Source organism: Apium graveolens, chromosome 7 (assembly GCF_009905375.1).
Source record: "Apium graveolens cultivar Ventura chromosome 7, ASM990537v1, whole genome shotgun sequence".
Lineage (NCBI taxonomy): Eukaryota > Viridiplantae > Streptophyta > Magnoliopsida > Apiales > Apiaceae > Apium > Apium graveolens.
The window spans coordinates 57,607,617-57,633,506 of record NC_133653.1 but is presented as its reverse complement, the minus strand read 5'-3'; the positions used below and the strand labels follow the sequence as shown (position 1 = coordinate 57,633,506).

Genomic DNA, 25,890 nt, shown 5'->3' with positions numbered 1-25,890 from the left:
TATAGAGGTGCGGTTAATTTCAGTTCGGTTTTGATTGAAAACAGAAACCGCACCGCTAATTCGATTTTTAACGGTTCGATTTTCTTCGATTTTTTTAGCGGTTTAGTATTTTCGATTTAATTTATCAATTTTTTTCAGTTATTTTTTCGCTTTCGGTTTTTTCTTCTAGTTTTAGGTATCAAAACACAATTTTAGTGTCAAATTTAAGCAATAGCCGCAGCCATTTTACATCAAGTGACCTGCTCAAAGTAAAAGCATACATGGATAAGTCACATAACATAAGAGTGTATGTTCAACTGTTACATTATTTGCTTTAGCTTCACAGGTAAACACAAACCCCAACACTTCTAACACTCCCAATCTCTCTCTCTCTCTCTTTCTGTGTAGCAAAGATGAACCCACTCCCATTCCTCCTCTTCCTCTTCATCACCACCCCAACAACCATCACAGCTACAACATCAACCCTAGACCCAAAACAAATAAGAGCCCTCCAATCCCTCAACATTCCCACTACAAAAGATCCATGTTCACCCAATATCAACACCACAACATGTGACTCTTCCACCCCTTTTCACCACCTCCTCTCTCTCCACCTCACAAACTGCTCAGATGACGTAGAAATCTCCACCACTGCACTCACCACTCTCTCCACTCTAACTTCACTCTCTTTCACCAACTGCCCCATTTCTCCTCCACCTCATTTCCCACCTCTTTTAGCTTCAAATCTTCACTCTTTTTCTTGCATCAACAGTCTTCAAAAACTCTCTGGGGTCTTTCTTGGCCGCTTGAAGAACCTCAATGAACTAACCCTAACTGGAGTCAAAATTAAAGCTAGTGGGCCTATTATCATTCTTGGGCCCATGAAAAATCTACAATCTGTCACTATATCTAATACTGATCTCCAAGGTTTTTTACCTAAACATTGGCATTTAAATCTTACCCATATTGATTTATCAGCTAATAATCTTAAGGGTACTATACCTTCTTCACTAACTCATCTTGAAAACTTAAAAAGCTTGAATCTTTCTAACAATTCCTTCACTGGAAAAATACCCTTTTCAGTTGGGAACTTAATTTATCTCCAAAACATTTCTTTGGCCTTGAATTCGATATCCGGGGCAATCCCTGATTCAATGTCAGAAATGTCAGGACTATCCCACCTCGATCTCAGCTCGAATCAGCTGAATGGGACAATTCCTAAGTTCATTTCTGAGATGAAGAACTTGAAGTTCTTGAATCTCGAGAAAAACAAATTTCATGGGGTAATGCCATTCAATGGTTCATTTATTAAGAGACTTGTTGTGTTCAAGATAGGTGGGAATAGTGATCTTTGTTATAATCATACATTGCTTTCGAAAAAATTGAAACTTGGCATTGCTGCTTGTGACAAACATGGTTTGCCAATCCCACCTCCTCCAGCTAAGGAGGATTCATCTAGTGATTATAGTGATACTTCTGAGGATGATAGCGATGAAGACGAATCTGATGGAAACTATGATGATCATCATGGTCCAAGTAAGGTTGTTATTGTTGTAGCTGTTGGACTATCGTCGATTGTGTTTCTTGTTATATTCTTCATTGTGCTATGTAAATGTTGTAGAAGATAAGAATAAATAGTGAATTGTTTGTCTGTTTAGATTAGGAAATTGATGTCTAAGATGAATTTATCTATTATTTATCCTACATTGTGATATATCCTGAAGTAAATTTTTTAAGTGATTAGGCACTAGGCAATGGTCTAAGCTGATATTACTATTATTTTTTGTAGTGTATGTATTTTTCTTCATATGTGAGATTTGTATTTTTTCCGACTATATCAGTATCAGTTATTCGTAGCTGCTCTTATCTTGATATGGTTTTCTGCACTTTTAAGCTTGGGGTTAGATTACGTAATCCACGGTTTGTCTTGTGTACTTGTGTAATGTGTAAACCAAACATTGATTTGGCTTTTTGGTATGTTAAAAGGCTGATTTCTTTAGGATATATCACAAGTTCATGATCTAGCATAAGCAAGAGGTGTAAGTAACTACAACTAGGAAGTAAATTGATATCGTACCTCTTGGTTTTTAATGGCTTGTGGCATGTAGGCCTGTATGTTGGGCCAAGTTGGGTGTGTTTGGTATTGCTGTTGCAGACAGCAACAGCAGCTTTTCGCTGAAAAACAGTTAAAAAACTGTTTGGTAAAATTTAAAAGCTGCTTTTCTGAAAAGTGCTTTTGGCTTAATGTTTGGTAAAATTTAAAAGCTACTTTTCTGAAAAGTGCTTTTGGCTTAAAAGCTGCTGTTAGAGAAAGCAAGTCCCCCCGTGCTTTTAGAAAAAGCTGATTTTCAACTGTTGCGGGAAGCAGATGCTGATTTCACCATCAAACCTTACCAAAAACATCATTATTTTTAATTTTTTGCATCAAAACATATACGAATCAAAAAAATTACCAAATATTTATCTGACTTTTACAACATCACTTTTTCCAGCAGCACTTTTTCTAACAGCACAGCACTTTTTAACAGCAATCCCAAACAGAGTCTGAGACTTGAGAGAAGTAATCAAACTGGGTAGAAGTGTTTGTACTTTATAGTGTATATTATCACACTTCAAATTTTTGGGGTCCCCCTTTTCTTCCAATGAGAAAATGATTTTACTTATTTGATCATTGTTTCACGATTCTTGTAGATTTTATTTATTGGTTCTTGGCATATGTAAGTAGCAACTTGCATTTTAGTAAATATTTTTCCACTTTAATGATCATGATTCATGTTGTACTTGTGTGTTGTTTATATATTGCTAGCCTGACCTTTTTTCTAAAAGCAGTATTAGTGGTCTATCAATCTAGAAGTACACAATATCGCGGCACAGTTCTAGTGCAGCAGCTAACATGTTCCTCTCCGGCTACATTGCTGTTGCACCACCCCTGTCATTAGGGATGGATGCAAGAACAGGTGGGGGTTGCTGGTTTGGGAATCAGCTTGGGGTTTTAGTGTTTTCAGAGGTCATGGCTGGCTCACGATAGTATGAAAGATTTATGATTTGTTTTAGGGCACCTCCGGTCATAGTCTTTTCCACCCCCTCCCTGTCATGTCCATTACTTCCACCATTATTCAGCTGCTTACACTCCATCCTTCAGCATGACAACATCACCACTAATGCCCCCATCTTCTCCACCTCTATCACTTCCTCTTTCCTTGCTGCCCCCATTACGTCGACCTATCTTATCAGCGCTTCCACTTCCATTATCATCCTCGCCGTCCCTTCATTTCTACGATATACTACTGCTGCCAATAACCACCTTTTTCACACCAACCACTGTTGCAATTTGTAAACTTAGACCCCCATCTACCTCTAAGTGGTTTATAACCAACTTTAAGTTAGCTTAAGTTAGCTTATTACACGAGTAATTTAACCTCCTTTTTAAGTTAAGATGGTGAAATTCTAAAATGACATTTGGAGTATATTTATACATGGTCTCAATCTTTTAGTATGCTTTTATACCAGTAAACTGAACATTTGTTTTCTTTACATATGATTTATTTGATTTTTTACTAGAAAAAAAAATTCAGTTAACTGGACTCTCCACTTTGGTGGGATGCGGATGTTCCATCTTCATACATGAGGGGAAGAAGTCTGGAATTCCAATCCTAGGTTACAATGTTACATGATGTCTTAAGTCTTAACAGTTCACATGAGAAAAAAAAATGCCTTCTCAAGTTGAGCCTAACAATTAATGAGGAAGCTTGTGCCAAGTTATTTCAAAACACTTCCCTCAAGTGCCCAGTATGAGCATAATGTTAATGTAGCGTACGAAGTGCACAATGGTAGTGCTTATTGTAACTTGACTTCAAAAAAAAAATATAAAAAAAATATATATCAAATTATAAATTTGCTTGCCTGGGAAAGAAAGTGGAGCAGAGAAACTGAGAAAGGCTACTATCAATCATCATTTTAGCAAAATTTCACTCTGGCAAAATTGGAATAGCTAACGCAGCATCATGTAGTTCTGCCTCTAGGGCCAAGCAAACAAAAAAAAAACAGATCAACATGCTGTTCTTTGTTCTTCTAAAATGGCACATTTTGCCTGCAAGCTTGAATTCTATACATTTTAGTATATTATTATAGATGGGAAATATCAATACAAATGATGACGTATCCACTGTGCTACAAAATGAATATGAAGAATCTCAAAGCCTTGAAATGACAAAATATATCACCGAGGTCCAGAAAGCTCCATTTCTTCGATGACAAATGAATATTCTTCATGACCATCACCGTAATTTCCAACAAAACTATACATTGGTCCTTCACAAGGGTTCACTGCAGTTTGTTGTTCCTCGATAGCTGCCGGCTGTCCAGTGATGCTTTCCAGGACCCTCAAGACTTCAGACATTTTTGGTCTTAGGTTTGGCTGCGATTGAGTGCAAAGCAAAGCTACTTCTACAGTTCTTTCTAGCTCTTCAGCACTGTAACAACCATTCAGATCTCTATCTACAAGCACTTCAAGTCTTTTATCCTCATTTAAAGTTTTAACCTGGGTAACATAATAATGTAGTTGAAACAATTGACAGTTCAGTAAATTACTATAAAACATTAGCGTAGTCTCTGTCCAAGACTCCAATATTAAAGATCTGAACAAAATTAGTATAGCAACGTCTATTTACCAGCTTCTACTACCATAACTATCCTCTTACAGTCCTACTTACGAATTATAGCAAGTATTACTGCGTATAATGTTGTATTGTACTTACCCAATCAAGAATCATACCCTTCTGAACTTGACCATTACCAGCATCTAATGCCTTTTGGCCTGTTATAAGCTCCAGAAGAAGTATGCCAAATCCAAATACATCAGTTTTCTCAGAAGACTGTCCAGTAGAAAGATACTCAGGAGCAATGTGCCCAACAGTACCACGGACTGCTGTTGTGACATGTGAATCTGTGCGATCTAATAATTTAGCAAGACCAAAATCCCCAACAACTGCTTCGAAACTTTCATCAAGCAAAATGTTTGCAGCTTTGACATCTCTGTGTATTATCTTTGGATTGCATTGCTCGTGTAAGTAATAAAGTCCACGAGCAGCTCCAAGGGCAATGTGCATGCGTTTATTCCAGTCCAAAGATGGAGTTCCTCGATTGATGTCTAAACAGAGTCAGTAAAAATCAGAACACCATATGTACTCAAAATAATAGAAAATTTATATTCAAGGCGACTGCACAATTTGTTAAGATAGTTTAATCTACTGTGCTGAAATATATGCTAATATATATAATCTACTGTACTGACATATTGACTACTGTATCTGTAGAATGTAAATTGTTCATATATTCTATAAGACCGTGCATGCCAAAATTTAAGAAGATAAACCATTATAAATTTTAGAGATGAAAGAAAGAGACGGCTCTTTATACCATACCAATACGAAGCACCAGTAATCAATGTATATATTGTTCCAATCAGGTATGAAAAACTAGGAAAAAGTGCTTAATAGGACAAACCTCTTAAGCGGTCAGCAACACTGCCATTTGGCATGTAAGGATATACCAGTAGCCTCTCTTCCGAAGTCAGACAAAATCCATATAAGCGTAAAAGGTTCCTGTGCAGAGCAAGGCTTATCATTTCAACTTCAGTTTGAAACTGAACTTCTCCGGAGAAATTTGGATCCTTGAGCCTCTTAACTGCTACTATTGTCCTATTCGCAAGATAGCCTTTGTAGACGACCCCAAATCCACCTTGTCCTAGGATGTTTTTGGAATTGAAATTACTGGTAGCAGTTTGCAGTTCACGAAAGGAAAACCTCTTTATATGACCGATATCAAATTCACAATCTTGCTGCGCTGCACATGCAACAATCATAATTTAACAGTTTCTACTGTAATTGGCTCGAAAAGATACTAGTTGCACTAGAATCAGGGCATACCATATGATGTGGCTACAATATTAGATCTGTACCAATGCAACCAGCAAACAAGCAGCAACACAGAAATCACAAATGTGCAGCTGACACCTATAACAACAGAAATGATCCACCGATGATGGCTGCTGACCTGTTTGTATGGATTTGTTCCTGTAAACCAAAATAATTTTTAAGTAAAAAACTGGAAATTCTCCTATATATGGTTAAGATAAGGCAACATTTATTACCATTTACTGTATCTGGAACACCTGTGCATATTTCTGTAGATGTTGAAGAGCACAGAAAACTGTTTCCAGCAATACTGCAATTTAAAAAAAAAAAATTATCCTTTACAGTTAGTTGGATGGAACGAGATTTTAGCTAGGAGAAATACTAGAGGCACAAAGTTTCCTAAATTCTAGTTTTTGTATTATCCCATTTCTTTCCCCACTTCACTACTTCCAAAAATTAGAGGAATTAATCATCAAAATTTTTGAACTCGGATCAGTCATTTTTTACTATCACATTATCACGGAAATACTCCCCGATGGCACACCCCGAATATGGGGCCAGAAATTGCAGAGGAATATATATAAGATATGGCAAAGGAAGATTCATTTATAGTCTGTCCGTACTTAAAATATCATTCACATTAAAAAAAAATCTACAAGTGTAAGAAAATGCAGACATTTGTAAAGCAAAATGATAATAACATATTACTGCTAACGAGGCACTCATAGTATGCCTAATTACGATAACCCTGTTTGAACAACTGAAGGCCCAGAAAATAATTTTATGGACTAGAAAAATCCTGGGCTGCGCCTTTGTTTTGGAAAAACAATCTCACCTGTAGCCCTTGGCCAATATTCTTGGAGTTGAACCACTAAGATTATTGAACGACAAGTCCCTATAAAACATTGTCAAAATAACTTTATAAATCCATTTTTCGAGGACAACCAGATAAAGTATATTGTATAGAAATGAATGACGTACAAGAATGAAAGACCTGTAAGCTTTGCCACAGGTCTAGGAATTTGTCCGGACAAATTGTTTCTGTTAAGCCTCCTGAAAATTTGTTCGGGAACAAATTATTATCCGAAGTTCCAAACCCATATCACAAGGAAACAGAACAACATATATGGAGTGATGGACTACAATATCAAAGCAAACTTACAAGTAACTGAGACGACTCAAAGAACCCAATGAACTTGGAATTTCCCCAGTAAACTGATTACCAGACAAGTCAAGAGTTTGTAATAGCGAAAGATTTCCAATGTCAGCTGGAATAGGACCACACAAGTGATTATTCTGTAGCAACCTACAACACACAAACATAATTAGAAAGAATTACTTGGTTAATAACTAGGCAAGTTGTTTCAAAAACACTGCCTTCTGGCTTAACAATTTGAGGGCTAGGCAAGTAAATAACAGAGGAGATTAGAGGATTTACTGATTTAGGGATAGCCTAGTGGGAGCAGCTCATCACCTACCCCTATGACAAACAACGTAAAGGGTTTGAAATCCTCATCCCCCTCCTCTTATACTGACAAACTAATATACATGCTAAACAAGGATTTTAATCAAAGGTCGTGTGCGCAGTTGGACAAGAGCCCAATTTCATCCAACCATCTTACACCATTAATGGATGGAGCCAATATTAGAACTTAGAAGGCGGAAGGTGACTGAAATTTAAGGATTTTTTAAGCTTACAGTACATAATCTAGGTGAAAGACTTACCATAAGCTACTTCCCGTGGCAAAAGGTAACTAAATAGAGGAGCAATTTCTGGCATAAGTGGTTAGGACAAATTGAACTCTTACCTACTTGGCTGTTGTTTGTTTTTTCTTACTTAGTCCTGGATAACACTAACAACATCCAGAACCATCTTTAGTATTCTCAGTTCTCACACACACTGAAAATGGCATAGCATAAGATACATTTGTTAAGTACTAGTAAATTAACTCACATTGTCTTAAGGTGACCCAAATTTCCAATACTTGGTGAAAGTGTACCTGCCAATCCAGTACTAGCCATTTCTCTACAAACAAAATCACCAACACATTACTCTGACATGAATCTCTAACATTGAAAACCCGAAAATAATAATAATTCACAACAATACTTAAAACCCAAAATTTATAACAAGCACTCACAGAGAAACAACAAAGCCTTCTGAAGAGCAACCCACCAAATTCCAAGTACAAGGATCAACAGAGTTAATATCCCATCCATCAAGCACATGGTACTCATCTTTCATTTTATTTTTCACAGACATTAAAGCAGCCACTGTAATTAACAAGCATCCATATAAATTATAACTGTACTGATATAAACAAATAAATAGATAAACAAATTAAATGAATCTTGAAACTGAAATGCTGACCTTCATAGTTAACACCCTTTGGAGAGAGTAGAGTGTCAGCAGCTAAAGCAAAAGCTAGACAAGATAAAACAAGAAACCTTAAAAGTACTATATTTGTATGTACCATCATTAACGTATCATATAAAGAAACAACCAAAAAGACACAATCAAAGCAAAAAAGATTGGTTTTTTATCTTCTTTTTGTGTCTGTCAAGATTCAAAAAGGGTTAAAGTTTGCATCTTGATAAGTTTAGGCGCACTTGACTTGAGCTTTCTTTAAGTACAATTTACAATTATCAAGAGAAAAATGGAGAATGGATTGTGGAAGGTGAGACTTTCTTGAGAAATGTGAATTTAATATATTGGAGTCTACTTAACATTGGGTAGCTCAAAATGTTTCAATGTGAAGAAAAATAAGGAGTGTGTATGAATAGAAAGGCGGGAAAATTTGTGGAGATTTGCAAATATGACAGAGATTGTCCCCTTGTCTTGTGTTTGAGGATATATCTGGTATTACAATCAACTTTAACCTAATTTTAGCATAGGAGCTTAATTTAATCCAGCATGGTCGAGCTCAGGCTCAATTAATCTCCAACTCCAACAACCTCTTAACTTGAAATTTGAGGAAAAAGACGATTTTTTTTCTATAAGGGACTCTTAGTGGCTCTTAAATTTACTAAGAGTCTTTAATCTCTTCTCACTTTTAAAGATTACATCTTCAAAAGACTCTTAGCTTACTCTTTAAAAATAATACAAAAAATTACCTTTAAAAATAATACAAAAAATTAACTCATAGCAAAATAATGTAGGTTTATCTCCAACAATAATTTTTAAACTCACTCTTTATATATTATTTTATAATTAAAATACATTGAAGTTATAAAAGAACAAAAGAAGAGGGAGAGAGAAAGAAAGTGGAGAGATTATTTTAATATCGGATTTTCTGTGGCACACTAAGCACAAACTTCTATAATTTTAACTTATTTTGATTGGTCAACACTTCTTAATATTGGTGGACCCCCTCATTTACAACAAATACACAAATCAAAACACTCTGAACTTTATAAGTTTTAGTGCTTAGCATGTGTCTACGGACACACACTAGACAAACTTTTTCAATATAAAATGTAAGTTAAGAGTTAGATACTAGACAAACTTTTTCAATATAAAATGTAAGTTAAGAGTTAGATAGAAACTCTTCGAATTGAAGGGAGGGAAGATGCTCTTAGAACATCTCCAATAGCCTTTTAACTTGGCTCTTAACTTGGAATTTAAGGAGTAAGATAATTTTTTTTACTCCAAGAGACTCTTAGTGGCTCTTAAATTCGCTAAAAGTCTCCTCTCTCTCCTCACTTTTCAGAGCTTTTTTCTCCGATAGTGATTGATGAATTAAATAAGGTAAATATAGCATTTGTTTGCGAAGTAATGTACTTTAAGATTGAACACGAGTTAATAAATATATGAAATTATGAAATTAAACAGTGTACCTTATTTCTTATTATTTCCTTTACAGGAAGAAAGATTTGTAGGTGATTTTTGATATCTGGAAAGAGAATGCATTGCACGAATGTCGCGTCAAAGAAAACTTTTTATTTCAATCAGAATTTTCTTTAAGGATATCTAAATAAATTTTAGAGACAAGTCATTTTTTATGTTTAGTTATGTTTTGTTGCAAAACTTAAAAAAATTGTTGGATTTTTAGATGGTTTGAATGTACACCCTTAATGATTTCTGTTTATTGTACTACTTCATTAGCCTTATTATCATCCTGTGCATTTTCAACATTTTGTACTGCATCTTCTATATTCAAATCAACCAGCTCTTCATTCTTCGCATGATTATCTAACACAACACGTTTGTTTTGCGTTTAACTATTTAAATGGGTTGCTCAAATCCCTGATTGTAATGTTTGATGCTAAATATTCTCTCAATGTTTAACTGTATAAACGTAGTACATGTTTTTAGATATTATTGAAAAAAAATCATGGGATAGGAGATACATACCAAAACAGACTTAATCACGTCTGTTTGGCTTCTATTTTTGGTAATTTAACTAAAAAAATGGTAACATCAAATTGACGAAATATACTTAAAAGAAAAATGTCCGTCATATTTTGTCTTAATTTTCATACCTGTTAAGCTTTTTATTTTTGCAATAGATGTTTAGGAAGAAATTACTACCGAAAATATTGTACTAAACGATTTAGCCTAATTTTAAGGTCGTATACATTGTTATACCACGTTAACTTATTCTAATTATTTTTAGAATATTAGATTAGTTATACATAACCCAAATCCTAACAAACTCATATGTAAAGATTACGCCAACTGGATTAAGATCAATCATGTACCTAAATCCATGGTTGACATACTAATTAGAGCTGGAAATTCATTCGTTTCGTGTACTTTCGTGTCGTGTACTTTCGTATTTTGTGTCATGAATGTCTAACCCAAACCCGAACCGTTAAGGATTCGTTTCGTTTCGTGTTTGTGTACCTTCATTGTGTACGTTTCATGTCGCGTTTCGTATAATTTAAAATTAATAATGAAAATAAAGATAAATAAAATATATATTTAAATATTAATTTTTTACTAGTCGAGTCTTAAGTCAATAAGTCATAAAAACTAAAGTATAGCCAAGTCTTATGAAATTTAAATTTGAATCTATTTTGTATCTATATTCTGTAAATATAATATGTAAAATATTATTGTAAGATATATATATTCATATAATTTTGATAAATTTATTTAAATATTTATTTATTTCGTGTACTTTCGTTTTGTGTCGTGTACCCAAGTGTAAACCTAAAACCGACACTAAATTCATCCGTGTACTTTCGTGTTCGTGTATTTTCATGTTCGTGTACCAAAAATGTCAAACCAAACCCATTTTTTCATATCGTTTTCGTGTCATTTTCGTGTCGTGCTATCGTGTCGTGTATGAAATTGTCGGCTCTAATACTAATCCTCTTACATATACGGTTAACAGATGTTCTATGAGTGTTTAAATTATGTAGTAATCAGTTGGTTGTTGTTAATCTTTCTCATGGATGGCATGAAAAATAATCTTGCATCAGTTGATAGCACTAGGATTGAATGGAGGGTTCGTGTACGTATTACTCGAATGTGGTCTTCATTTTCTCGCATTCAACAATTCCGAGGTGTTAATCTAATTTTGCTTGATTCTGAGGTAATGTCGTTCACTTTGTAAAGTAGTAGTATATGATCAATGTTTATATAGAAGAGTTTCTTAATGAGCCAATGTTATGCAGGATTGTCATGTCTTTGTATTTGTCAATCATGTGATTTGGCATGATGTTAGCAATATCATACTTGAAGGAAACACATATGATATTTACAAATTTATAGTAATGGAGCCTGCATGACTTTTGAGACCTGTATCTTCTGATAAGATTATTATTTTCGCACATGATACCATTGTCCATCTTGTTCATTTTGAAGTAAATACCATTCCAAGGCACAAGTTTGAGCTTAAGACTATTCCTGAGATTTCTGAACTTGCAATGTCACTTTCTGAACATGTGCCCCTGTAAATGCTATAGGTATTTTTGTATTTTATCACACAATTGTTTTTATTTTAAATGATCCTTTAAAAATTCTAATTATATGACATTGCATAGATATTATTGGCATGGCTCAAAACATTGAACCACTAAAGCAAGTTTATACACGATTTGGTGAGAAAAAGTTTCTTCGTTTTGAGTTATTTGATGGCAGGTAAGACCATGATTTCACTAATAAATGTAGTTTTGATTAGTATTTTCCAATGTTTATATGATTGTCTATCTTTGTTTCGGTATCAGCAACGTGGTTAAGATTTGTGCTTGGGATCAATTTATTGTTGATGTAGCAACGACACTAGAAGGAAATGTTGTGTGTCCTCCAATAGTGATCTTGACAACAATGAGGCCACTAATCCATAATGGTTCCATTTACTGTCAATCCACATACCTTTACTAGAAACTATCATTGTTTTTCATGGTGTAAACTAAATATTATTGGTAAATTGCTTCTAATAGGTTCTCTGCAGATAAGAAGTTCATCATGTTCGCAGATTTATTTCAATATTAATCATCCGGCTGTTGAAGTGTTGAGGCAAAGGTATAAAAACTTTTTGGGTAATGTAAATTATTACTATTGGGAGATATATAAACATGATTGAGTTGTATAAACTCTAATAAACATGTTTTGTACTATTGTGTTTATTGGATATTAGGTGGAGCAGTCTAAATAAACTATTTTTGGCGTGGAGTCTTCCCTACGCATTTGCAATCAATTTATTCATAATAAGATTTAGCCATATTGTATTCTGGAATGTCTGCTATTTTGCATTACATTTGAGTTTTTATCATTTTAAAGATGATTGTTTTTAGATTTCAATATTCAGCCAAACTTTCTCTTATGAATTAAAATAAATTTAAATGTAGACTCATATGAATATTTTACTCATCTAATCATTTGTTATATGTCATTGCCGAAATCAATATTTACTTATGACATGTAAATATAATTTTACATCTTGCTATTATAAATGGAAATAATATACAAAATGAATGATACTCTTTTCCATGTAGATTGGAAGACAATGATGTAATTTGAATATAGATAACAACAATGTTCACTTTGATCCAATAATCTTACAAACACTTTTTGCATAATAACATTGTTACTAATTTATAGTAACATTGATTACACAATAACATAATAATATTCTTCTAATAATCTACTGAAATATGAATCATATATTGCGACTATAATCATCCATTAATATGCGAATTCTACTAATTGCTTCAATCAACTGATCAGCCTGACCATTCAAATTATCAAGATGTTCCTTCCACCCATCGCCAAACTTTTGAAAGCCATTCATCATTTTTGCAACGTTTAGTTTCAAGGTCGTCTCATGACCACGCAGAGAGGTGGACGTATCGCCTAGGAATCTGAGTGGGTTTCTCATAGAAGATGGTGGAATTTCGTCACTGCTTTGGGATGATTCTCCACGTTTTTTCCTTGATCCATTCTGCAAAATATCTTTAATTTTGTTGTAAAGGAGAGAAATAAAATTATTAAGCATATGTCCAGAAATTGGTAAGACATGAAAAGAAATAGACATGTAAAGAATACTTTAACTGTTCCTGGAGGCCAACCGAACGAGCAAATAAATCAGATTGCCTACTTTCCATGGATGCATACAACTCTGAGAAGAAAATTTTTGCATCTTCCAAATCAGTGTTGAAATCTGCGCAGGTGACAGCCAATTGATTCAACTCTTCCATTGCCACATTTTTAATCCCTGACCATTGTTTCCTCTTTGCACTGCGTGAAGTCATTTTAGATGCTATATAAGAGAAGGTGTAAGAGAGGGTGTTTCTGTTAATGTGATTGTATGTGTGAGGTCATGTACCTTTCCCTTATATAAGCACCAAACATTGATAACTGCATATCTATAATGTGCAGTTAAATAACCGCAAGTTAGTTACCTAAAACTTTGTTAACTGTAAGTCTCTATATCTCTCATCATAAGCATTGATCTAGGAGTGAGTCTTTGACAACCAATATTTTCTCCCCAATTCATCATCAGAATACTCCCAAATGTACAAATTTATGACCAAATTAAACAGGTTCAAATATGAAACACAAAGAGACTTTTATAAAGAAACGTATTTCGGGAATTCCCTTGAATACTAACACTCAAAGTACCCTACAAACGCATAAACCATTCATATCTTATTGGTATCATACAGAGAAAATATTAAGTGCTTATGATTTTACATCGAAACTATCATCAATCTCAATTACTTCTTCGAAACATGAAGGAAACATAAAATCTTCAAAGCGGTATATTCCACAACAATGACGAAGGTGATTCATGCATGTCGTATCATAAACAGAAATCTGAAAGTCTGAACTACCGCAATATTTAAAAAACATAAATAACCCTCACGTACAACATACTTCCGTAAAAACTGATTCATCCCATAAATCTTTTTCTCCACAAAACAGAGTTTAAATTTTGCACTCATTCCACCACCGAGAAAAATCTTTAAGTTATTGGTAAGTTTTGTACCATGATGACAGTAAAACACATGTGGTACTTCCTGCATAGTAAGGTTATCAATTACTGCAACACCTCATTTTAGTGATTGACTCTTTATAAAATAAGAACAAAGTACAAACATACCAGTTCCCCAAACTCTAACATATGATCTGTAATAACCTTAAAAAACTTGGCATAATGTTGAACATCATCTGCCTCACCTGTTAAAATGCAACACGGGAAATAATTTCAAAATCTCGGGTTTTTAAATAGAAGTTGTTATTGACAAGATACCTCCATAAGTTCCATCTTTTGGAATGACAGATTCATCAAAAAACATATTTTAAAAACTTCAGTGTTTAGTCAGTATGGTAGAGAGCAATGGTATCACCAATTTTAATTTGTGTATCTCGAATGAACCAATTCCACTCATTAGTAAAAAGGATTGCGTCAGGAACCCATTTTACATGTATAGGCCATTCTTGATCCTCAAAACAAAATATAATGACTGGAGACTTTTCACATAGCCCAAATTTGTCACAAGTATCTGAATTGGTAATATAGATGGTACAAAACTATTAGAGACAACACATTAAAAAAACCACAATGTTATAAAATAAATATGTAAATATGAAAGTCTATTTGTTACCTCTGTGAATGATGTGCCCAACAAATGTTTGCCTTCAATAAGTATGTGCTGAACAGTGTAGAAATAAGTTGTGGCATTATAACAAAAAGTGGTACTCAGTCTTTCTAGCTCGGTATCAGTCCAGGTCAAGTCAGAATCCCATGCCACTTCTGTATATTTCATTTCCACCGTATACAGATTATATACTTGAAATTTGAACTGCGATCCTCCTTCATATTCCAGTAGAACCATGTGGTAGGGCTTTATTAAGTAGAAATTCATCATATCAGACAGATCTTGGATGCTCTTAGGGTTTCTCGGATATTTTCCCGTCCAAATATTATTCAAGGGTCCTAACAACTTAACCTCAGCAGGGTGGTGACTACCATAGTTTACATAAAATGGCAATGGCAGAAACTGCATAATTTGAACAAAGTAAGCAAAACAGATACTCTAATATATAACAATTATAATTATCACACAACGAGCAATTGAACTTTAACAAAGTACAGAGCTACATGCTAATACATACCAATTCCCCCTTTCTGTAAAAATCACTCATATTTGTACAAATAAAACATATCTGAACTTCTTTTAGATCCATCTCGGCATCAACTTACATTCAACGATCAATCTAACATCAAATACTTATTCTAACAATGAGAATACGTAAAAGAGAATTGAAAAACTTACTTCTTTCGGAATGAGTACCCCCGATGAAATGGTATGGATTAGTTATAGTAGTGAATGTAGCACTTCAAGCTCTAAACATAAATTCCTTGAATCAGCTTCAAACTGAAAGAGAGAGTGTACGAATTGTAAGTGAGTTTTGTCTGATTCAAATTGAAAGAGAGAGTGTATGAATTGTAAGTGAGTTTTGTACACCTTATGTTGATTTGCTTTTTCTTTTTGTTTTTGGAATATGTTTGTATATTATTCAAGTATTTTGTCCATCCTAAAAACTGTATTATTCATATTATACTTTTCCTTATAAATTAATGGAAATATAAATGCTCTATTAACGTATTTTTATTAAAATCAAATAATTCTATAATTATGTTTTATATCAATACAGTACATACGTTTGGAAAATCTTTAATAACTTGTCGCTATACATACTTTTTTAGATGCAGAATATGTGATGTCATCTAAGAATGAATGTGATTGTTGTATTGTATGTATATTTTTTTCATTAAATTAAATCACATTATTTAATTTTGGTATTGACTAAACTATTCATGGCAATATTATTTGACAGACTTTTACCTAAACTCGACACCATTATTTTCAACGAAAAATAAACTATTCAAATTATAAAAAAAATTGGTAAAAATATTTATTTGGTGCGGATAGTAAAAATTAATAAAATTTATTTTTTTTGCTAGCACGCATAGCGCGCGGTCAAAGGTCCCTAGTTATATTATATATTAATGAAAATAATCTCTTTCTCTCTCCACTATCTTTTGTCCTTTATGAATTCAACTTCTATTTAATATTAAAAAAATTAATTAAGAGTTCATATAAAGAGCATTGTTGGAGAATAACACACATTAACACACTAGGAGCCAATATTATATATTATATTCAGAGTAGAGATGAAGAGTCTCTTGGAGATGCTCTTAAGCTTTTAAAGACCTCTAAGAATCTCTTGGAGCTCAAACTTTAGCATCACTCTCTATTTTTAAACTTAAGAGTCCATATAAATAGCTTGTTGGAGATGCTCTTATTTCTCACTCTTAAATAATTGTATATTATATATTAATGAAAACAATATATTTCTCTCTCCACTATCTTTTGTCCTCTATGAATTTAACTTCCATTTAATAATAAAATATTAATTAAGAGTTCATATACAGAGCATTGTTGGAGAATAACACACATTAACTCACTATGAGCTAATATTATATATTATATATAGAGTAGAGATGAGGAGTTTCGTGGAGATGCTCTTAATGTACTTAATTAGCCGAGCTGAATCGAATAATGTCAGTCTCGGCTCTAACTCGATTAAAAATATTTAGGCTTGAACTCAATCTCGAGTTACACCGAAACTTAATTTTTAAGTTCGAAACTCGACTCGTATAAATTCGTTAGGCTCAAGCTCGTCTCAAAAAATCGATTTATTTTTACCTAATTTTATAAAAACTTGAAATATGATCGGTTCAGCTCGAGTTCGATTCAATTAAATATATAAAATAAAAATAAAGTATTATATATATAGGCTAATACTCCATGGAGTACCACATTATATGGAGTACCGTGGAGTACTTACCCAATCAATCTCGGCCACAGGATGACAAACAGATCTAACGGCTCATATAGTTTTTATAATTAAATGAAAAATAAATACACAAAAGCTCTTACATATTAATATCTCTCTGACTTCATCTCTCTCCGATGAATTACTCCGGCAATTTCTCAATCATTGTATCTATTCTCTCTGTGAATATAAGCTCATATATCTCTGACGATTTCTATCTCCATGTAATCATCTCGATCTCTGCAACTTTAGTGAAAAGTATGTCTCTATCTCAATCAAGTTCAAGTTTTTGATTCTATAATTGAAATTCTGTTTTTATTAGCTTTCTCTCTTCCTCTTTACTTTTTTGTCCTAATGATTGTTGAATTTAAATTCGTCTCGATGAATTTAAGTTCCTAAAGGTTACACTTTTATAGTGAAGTTTGATTCTACTACTAAATTCATTAAATTGAGATTTTTTATATGAAACTGTATGCATCATAATAAAAATGAAGGCCATATTTGATTTTTTGGAGGTTAATTATGATTGAAAATTGAGTTGCTTGATGTTTTCACTAACAGTTAACGCCAATATTTGTGGTCTAAGTGGAATCATATAAAATTTTATAGATACATGTAGAATGTAGAATCAATTTTTGTTGCAGTGGCATTATTTTATTACTATTTATCTTATTGAAATTTTCCTAAGAGAATAGTTCGAATGTAGAATCAAATGTACATAACTAGAGGAACAAATCATATACCTAAGTCTTTCGTTGCAAAATAATATACTTAAATTTGATTTTTTTTGTAGAATCTACTTAAATTGTATTTGAATGTATAAATATAAAAAGCATTAATTTAGTTACACATCCTATATGTTAGACTGGCTTTAAGTTACGTATTTATTTGTGTCTCTCTGTTCAGGTGCAAAAAAATTGCTTCTATATTAGACTTTATAGGGAGTTTAATTTGAAATTTATCAAGATATGAACTTGATGTAAATCTTATGATTCTACCGGGGAATCATAATGTTTACATAGTAAATAATCAATTAAATTGATTTTTTTTATTTTACGTGTGATTCTATATTGGAACCATTTTCAAACTTTCTTATTTGATCTTTGTTTCAATTTATTTACATTTTAGAATTTAATTATAGTATGTTTTGCATAATCATTTAATGATTTTAAATTAGAATTGAAAGTTTATAATTATAAAATATGATTTTGTAGCTTGTTTTGGAAAGTGCTGATCGTTTTTCTCAACTGCGTAACGACTATAGTGCTTCTGGTAGTTTTAAGTTATTCTATTATTTTCGAATATTGTGTTATGATATTAAAGTAGAAGCAAATGTTGCTATCCGCTAATGTGTTGCAATTTGCGGTGCTTCCTGAGATTGCTTTAGATCTGACCTTTAGATTTCTTTTAACGTTTAGGTTTTTTTATCCATATTAAAATCTTATGCTCAAAATTTTAAACAGGTTTTGTGAATCTACTATAGAATTAAATTAACTAGTTTATTTGGCTAATATATTAAAAAAATAGATTCTATTGTATAGAAGTTCAATGTATATATTCTTATTTTATAGTTTTTTATTTGTAATACTATTATCGCATTTTATTGTTTATATTTCTAGTGCATAATTTATGTTTTTATACTTTCTAATTTTTAAGGTCTTTTTTTACATTTTGGTATTTTTTTATATAAATATTAGTAATAGAAATAATGATTTTTTTCTAGTCCTATTTTCTATATTTTAAGAGGCACCTTCGATATTATACTTTATAATTGTCAAAAACCGCGTGCTTGGCCGTGTTTGTTACTTAAGCTTCTTTTTTAAAAGATTCTAATTATTTTTCTCTTAAATTTTATTATATTTTGTACACAAATATTTGATGATTCAAGAGTAAGGTTGTGTCACGTGTTTAGAATTTCTAACTTCTACATTATATATCATTTTGAAATATGATACATAGTTGCTGAATTTTGTATGGGTGTGCACAAATGTGCCAATGTTCTCCATGTTAGACTAATGACCTTAATACAATGGTCTTTTAATATATTTCTTCTGCTTTGTGACATCACAGCTATTAAATTTCGAGAATGGCTGTCACTTGATGTAGTTGATGTAGTTGTAAAGGAGCATATCAAGACATGTTTGCTCAAGATAATTTCTTCCCATGCGCGATGTACTTGATCAACTACATCACAAGTTATTGCCAAGGTTGCCTACATCGATCATCTGCAGAAACATTGGTCTGAGTTGATAGTATTACTATTGGGAAACTTACATCACGTCCATATCGTGTAAGAGCCTTTATTTTCCACACGTTTGTTAGTAATTCAAGTCTAAATATAGATAATTCGAATATTGTGAGATTTTACTTACATTGCAGGGTTTTTTTTGCACTGGCAGCTATCAGTATTTCTCAATCAAGTTATGTAGCATCAGATTCATTCAAAGCTAGAACAACTGCTGTATCTATTTTTGTCATCCTAGACAGAAAGTCGGAAATAGACCTTAATGAAGAATCCAGTGTTACAATAACACATTTAAATGGAGACATACAGTTACACCACCTAAGCTTCATATATCCAACTCGACCCGATGTTCAAATTTTGCGAGACCGTAGCTTGACAATTTGAAGTGGCAAGGCAAGACATTCTTACTTTCAAGATTTTGGTAGTGTTACAGACAATTGCTTTAGTTGGAGAAAGTGGAAGCAGGAAATCAATTGTGATTGCAATTCTGGAAAGATTTTATGATCCAAACTCAGGTAACTTTACACTTGATGGGGTCGAGATACGAATTTATAATTGAAGTGGTTAACGCAAGAGATGGGGCTTGTAAGCCAAGAACCAGCCTTGTTTAATGATATAATTAGAGCAACATTGCTTATGGTAAGGGTGGGGATGCAACTGAAGCTGAAGTTATAGTTGTAGCAGAAAAATCCAATGTTCATCAGTTCATAGCCGGATTACAACAGGTTAGAGAAATACACAACTGAACCAAGTTTATATTACATTGATAAAAAAAATTGCAAGAAATTAAGATTAGGTCTGATGCCATATTTATTTGATGGAAACTTGTAGGGGTATGATACTGAGGTGGGAGAGAGGAATACAGTTATCCGGTAGGCAGAAGAAGCTTGTTGCCATTGCTCGTGCTATAGTCAAAAGTCCGAAGATACTACTTTTAGACGAAGCTACAAGTGCTTTAGATGCTGAATCATAGAGAGTTGTACAAGATGCACTAGATTAGGTGATGGTGAATCGGACAACAGTAGTAGTAGCTCACCGCATGTCCACGGTTAAAGGCGCGAATGTGATTGATGTGGTTAAAAATGGATTCATCGTGGAGAAAGTTAAACATGAGAAATTGATCAGTATCCAATATGGTTTTTATGCAACTCTAGTTGTGCTCCACACTAGCAACACAAAGTAGGATCCTGACTAATTGTTCGACTGTAAATTGCTTCTTGTTTCAAGCAGTTGTAATATGACTTTTCTTTCTTCTATTTAATTTTTAGCACTACTTGAGGTGATTAATAATATAGCCATATGACTATTATGTTTAGTCATAAAAATACACAAAATTATCGGGACAACTTAGCATTTGGTTCCAGAATAAAGTTACATGAGATATGATAAGTGGCATTTTATACCACTTAGAACGTCTTAAAATGGCTTAAATTTGTGTCTTGAAATCAAGTATTTTGTGTATTTGATGCGTTTTTCTAGTGTTTATGCATTTCAGGGTATTAGTTGCATTTCGGGGGAGGAATCATCAAGAATAAGCCTTGGCATGTGTTCACCATTGCGAGAGGAAAGGAATGGGCAGATTACGGCGAAGAAACGGAGCAAACCTGGATTTTTTCCAGTAGAGGCCTGCGCGCCCGCGCAGCAATGCTGAGCGGCCGCGCAGGGTCGGGGAAAAAGATAAATTATTTTAGATTTCTACTTCTGTTTGGCTTCCAACTTCTATGTAATCTGAGTTTTATGGGACTATTATATAGGTAGATTTGAGACGTTTTCACAGAGAGTATTAAGGGGATTATGTTTTAGATTGTGTTTTACGCAAGAAGCGAAGGAGATAAGGAAGAAGACTGATTTAGCACACCGCAACGAAGAGGAAGCATATTTTCTTGTGATTCTTGTTTCGTTGTAACGTTGGATGCTAGTTTTCTTGCTTTGACTTATTTACTCTTGTGACGTACTCTGTTTTAATATAATTAGTTTAGTTATTATTTTCTTGTGTTTGTTTATCATGATTTCATATGAACCCATGATGGCGATAAGTTCTATTATGGGCTAATCGTGATCATGGGGTTGTAACGGATTTATTATGGAATTCTTTAGTTAATTGTTTAATACTTTAGTGTGTGATGATTGCTTGATATCTAGTATTGGTTGTGCGTATTCGTCTTATGTGCGTCGCGAACATATAAGATAGGGTGTTAATCTCTTGTGAAGCGACGGTGGATCTTGAGATTTAGAACTTGCCATGCTAGCATAGGTTCATGTACGTTGAGCATGATTAGTGGGTAACTCTAACAGTTTTATTTGCCCTATGTAATCAAAAGGAATAACTTGTGCTTAAATCGTTGTGTTGTCAATTTCTGTAGACATATAGGAACTCAACATAATTGATGACTATTCAACTTCTATCTTAATTGTGGATGCTTGGTAGAATGGTATTAGTACAATGAAAGTTGGCTTTTATCAGTTTCGTGTTATTCGATTAATATCATCACTGTCACATGCTAAAGGTAATAACAATGGCTATAGAAGGAAGTAATAATGAAGTTGTGATCTCATGAGTGTTTTATTATTGATAAATTGAAGTGTTAGTTAAGTGGTTAATTAAGTAGTTAATTATAGTTAATATTTAATCAACAATTTTAAGTGTTATTATCTTAACATTGAGAAGTAATCATACATTGGTGAGTGAGTTTAATTAGACAATAATTTAGTCTGAGTCTCTGAGGGAACGAACTAGAAAGTATTCTATATTACTTGCGAACGCGTATACTTGTGTGAATATTAGCGCGTGTTTTCGCCCTAACAAGTTTTTGGCGCCGCTGCCGGGGACTCGGCGTATTTGTTTAGTTTATGTACTTACCATCATTGGTCATTAGGACTCAGTGATTAGGACGTAGTAGTTACTTACTCTTTTCGGTTGTGTTTCAGGTACTTTAGCAAGCGTTTATGCAAACTCGTTCTCGTGCTCGCAAGAGGACTTTATATACAGCTGAGGAGACAGACGAAGTTCTTGATATTCCGGAGAAGTTAGATTTTGAGGATTCAGATTCAGGAACTGAGCAGAAAGAACCAGTAAATATGGGAGATCGTATTGTTCAAGCTGATCCAGCTCTTATGGATTTTTCTCGGCCTAAAATTGATGACATTCAGTTAAGCATCCTTCATCCGGCTATTCAAGCTAACACCTTTGAAATCAAGCCGGGCACTATTCAGATGGTGCATAATTCTGTTTCTTTTGGAGGAGCGGCAACTGAAGACCCCAACATGCACATAAGGAATTTTGTCGAGATCTGCAGCACTTTTAAGTATAATGGCGTGACTGATGAGGCTATCAAGTTGAGGCTTTTCCCATTCTCACTAAGGGACAAGGCTAAAGACTGGTTACATTCTGAACCAGCTGGGTCCATCACTACGTGGCAAGATCTTGCGCAAAAGTTTCTGGTGAAGTTTTATCCGATGGCAAAGACTGCTGCTATGAGGAGTGCTCTTACTCAGTTTGCGCAGCAACCTACAGAATCTATGTGCGAGGCTTGGGAACGCTACAAGGAAATGTTGAGAAAATGTCCAAATCATGGAATGCCGGATTGGATGGTGATCACTTGTTTCTATAATGGTTTGGGGGCCCAATCTCGGCCCATGCTCGATGCAGCAGCTGGAGGCGCCTTATGGGCTAAAAGCTATACTGAGGCGTATAATCTTATCGAGACGATGGCTGCAAATGAGCATCAAAACCCAACTCAGAGGATGACGTCAGGCAAGGTAGCAGGTATTCTGGAAGTTGATGCAGCCACCGCTATTGCAGCCCAGCTCCAAGCGCTATCAATGAAGGTTGATTCTTTGGCTACGTATGGAGTTAATCAAATAGCTATGGTTTGTGAGCTTTGTGCAGGTTCTCATGCTACGGATCAGTGTTCTCTTGTAAACGAATCTGTTCAGTATGTGAATAATTATCAGCGACAACAGCAGCCTGTGCCAGCGACCTATCATCCTAACAACAGAAATCATCCAAATTTCAGTTGGGGGAATAATCAGAATGCTATTCAGCCACCATATCAGCAAGGAGTGAGTAAACAGTTTAACCCACCTGGATTCCAGCAACCACAGCAGTATGCTACAAGGCAATCATATCCTCAACAGGGAAGTGCAGCTGCACCTACTAGTGCTGATTTTGAGGAACTTAAGCTGTTGTGCAAGAGTCAGGCGGTTTCTATCAAGACCTTGGAAAATCAAATTGGTCAATTAGCCAATGCAGTGCTCAATCGTCAACCTGGCACTCTTCCCAGTGACACGGAAGTACCAGGCAGGAAGGAAGCTAAAGAGCAAGTAAAGGCTATTACCTTAAGGTCTGGAAAAGTAGCTGATGCTGAAAAGGTAAAAGAAGTAGAAGCTGAAATTAGAGGTGAAGAATCTAAGCAAAAGGAGAAAGCGGCGGAACCAAGGAAGACTACTGTTGAACACACTCTGCCTGAGGCTAATACAGGGGAGAAACAGCTCTATCCTCCACCACCTTTTCCTAAGAGATTGCAGCAACAAAAGCTGGATAGACAGTTCGGGAAGTTTCTGGAGGTGTTCAAGAAACTTCACATCAATATACCTTTCGCTGAGGCTCTGGAACAAATGCCTAGTTATGCAAAGTTTATGAAGACTATTCTTTCAAGGAAGGTGAAACTGGATGACCTTGAAACCGTTGCTCTCACGGCAGAATGCAGCGCTGTTCTGCAACAAAAGTTACCACCAAAACTGAAAGATCCAGGAAGCTTCACCATTCCTTGCACAATTGGCAATCTGACGTTTGACAAGTGCCTTTGTGATTTGAGAGCAAGCATTAATCTGATGCCGTTGTCGATCTTTAAAAAACTGGATCTGCCTGATCCAAAACCCACGTACATGTCACTATAATTGGCTGACCGTTCCATTACTTACCCAAGGGGCATAGTTGAGGATGTGCTCGTCAAAGTGGATAAGCTCTTCTTTCCAGCAGATTTTGTTATTCTGGATTTTGAGGAAGATAAGAAGATTCCCATAATCTTGGGGAGGCCTTTCTTGGCTACTGGCCGTACCATGATAGATGTGCAAAAAGGTGAACTTACTATGCGGGTCCAAGATCAAGATGTGACCTTCAATGTATTCAAGGCAATGAAATTCCCTACAGAAGATGAGGAGTGCTTAAAAGTGGATGTGATTGATACTGCGGTTACTTCGGAACTCGATCACATGCTAATGTCTGATGCATTGGAAAAGGCCTTAGTGGGGGATTTTGACAGTGATGATGAAGATAGCAACGAGCAATTACAATATCTGAACGCTTCTCCATGGAAGCGAAAGCTGGACATACCATTTGAATCTCTTGGTACTTCTGACCTTAAGAATGCTGAAGGGAAGCTCAAACCATCAATAGAGGAAGCACCTACCTTGGAGCTCAAACCATTACCTGAACACTTGAGGTATGCTTTTTTAGGTGATTCATCTACGTTACCTGTTATTATTTCATCTGACCTTTCAGGTAGTGAGGAAGACAAGCTCTTAAGGATTTTGAGAGAATTCAAATCGGCTATAGGATGGACCATAGCAGACATCAAGGGGATAAGTCCTTCATATTGTATGCATAAAATTCTGCTAGAGGAAGGTAGTAAGCCAACTGTGGAACAGCAGCGAAGACTGAATCCCATCATGAAGGAGGTGGTGAAGAAAGAAATTCTGAAATGGCTAGATGCAGGCATCATTTATCCTATTTCTGACAGCTCGTGGTTGAGCCCCGTACAATGTGTACCTAAGAAGGGAGGTATCACTGTGGTCGCAAATGAAAAGAATGAGCTCATCCCTACTCGAATAGTTACAGGATGGAGAGTATGCATGGATTATAGAAAATTGAACAAAGCCACAAGGAAGGATCACCTCCCCCTTCCATTTATTGATCAAATGCTTGACAGATTGGCGGGTCATGAGTATTTTTGTCTTCTGGATGGTTATTCCGGGTATAATCAGATTTGTATTGCACCAGAGGATCAGGAAAAGACTACCTTCACTTGTCCATTTGGCACATTTGCTTTTCGCAGAGTTTCGTTTGGGTTATATGGCGCCCCGACCACTTTTCAGAGATGTATGATGGCTATATTCTCTGACATAATTGGAAATAACATCGAAGTGTTCATGGATGACTTCTCCGTCTTTGGACACTCATATGATGAATGTTTGAATAATCTGCGCGCCGTACTCAAAAGATGCGTGGAAACTAATTTGGTGCTTAATTGGGAGAAATGTCATTTTATGGTGCGTGAAGGCATTATCCTTGGGCATAAGGTCTCTAGCAAGGGTCTGGAGGTGGACAAGGCCAAGGTGGGAGTCATTGAAAATCTTCCCCCACCTAATTCTGTGAAAGGAATCCGTAGTTTTCTTGGTCATACGGGTTTTTATCGGCGATTCATCAAGGACTTTTCAAAGATATCTAAGCCGTT

The 25,890-nt window shown here is 34.7% G+C and overlaps 2 protein-coding genes and 1 non-coding gene across 3 annotated transcripts; 1 reads left to right on the top strand and 2 right to left on the bottom strand.

Moving 5' to 3' along the window:
• Nucleotides 1–308: 308 nt before the first annotated feature.
• LOC141672211 (receptor-like protein 51) lies at nucleotides 309–1,814 on the top strand. The gene has a single exon (XM_074478752.1). The coding sequence runs from the start codon at nucleotides 393–395 to the stop codon at nucleotides 1,605–1,607; it is 1,215 nt and encodes a 404-aa protein (XP_074334853.1). The 5' UTR covers nucleotides 309–392; the 3' UTR covers nucleotides 1,608–1,814.
• A 2,114-nt stretch (nucleotides 1,815–3,928) lies between these two features.
• Nucleotides 3,929–8,822, bottom strand: LOC141670720 (putative LRR receptor-like serine/threonine-protein kinase At5g45780). Its single transcript, XM_074476703.1, has 11 exons — nucleotides 8,266–8,822; nucleotides 8,036–8,168; nucleotides 7,849–7,920; nucleotides 7,057–7,200; nucleotides 6,876–6,947; nucleotides 6,730–6,789; nucleotides 6,131–6,204; nucleotides 5,907–6,053; nucleotides 5,485–5,823; nucleotides 4,737–5,128; nucleotides 3,929–4,519 (listed from the first exon to the last, which is right to left on the bottom strand). The coding sequence occupies exons 1-11, from the start codon at nucleotides 8,372–8,374 to the stop codon at nucleotides 4,199–4,201; spliced, it is 1,863 nt and encodes a 620-aa protein (XP_074332804.1). The 5' UTR covers nucleotides 8,375–8,822; the 3' UTR covers nucleotides 3,929–4,198.
• A 14,084-nt stretch (nucleotides 8,823–22,906) lies between these two features.
• On the bottom strand, nucleotides 22,907–23,013 carry LOC141675943 (small nucleolar RNA R71). Its single transcript, XR_012556566.1, has one exon. It is a non-coding gene; the product is annotated as a small nucleolar RNA R71 (small nucleolar RNA).
• Nucleotides 23,014–25,890: the final 2,877 nt, after the last annotated feature.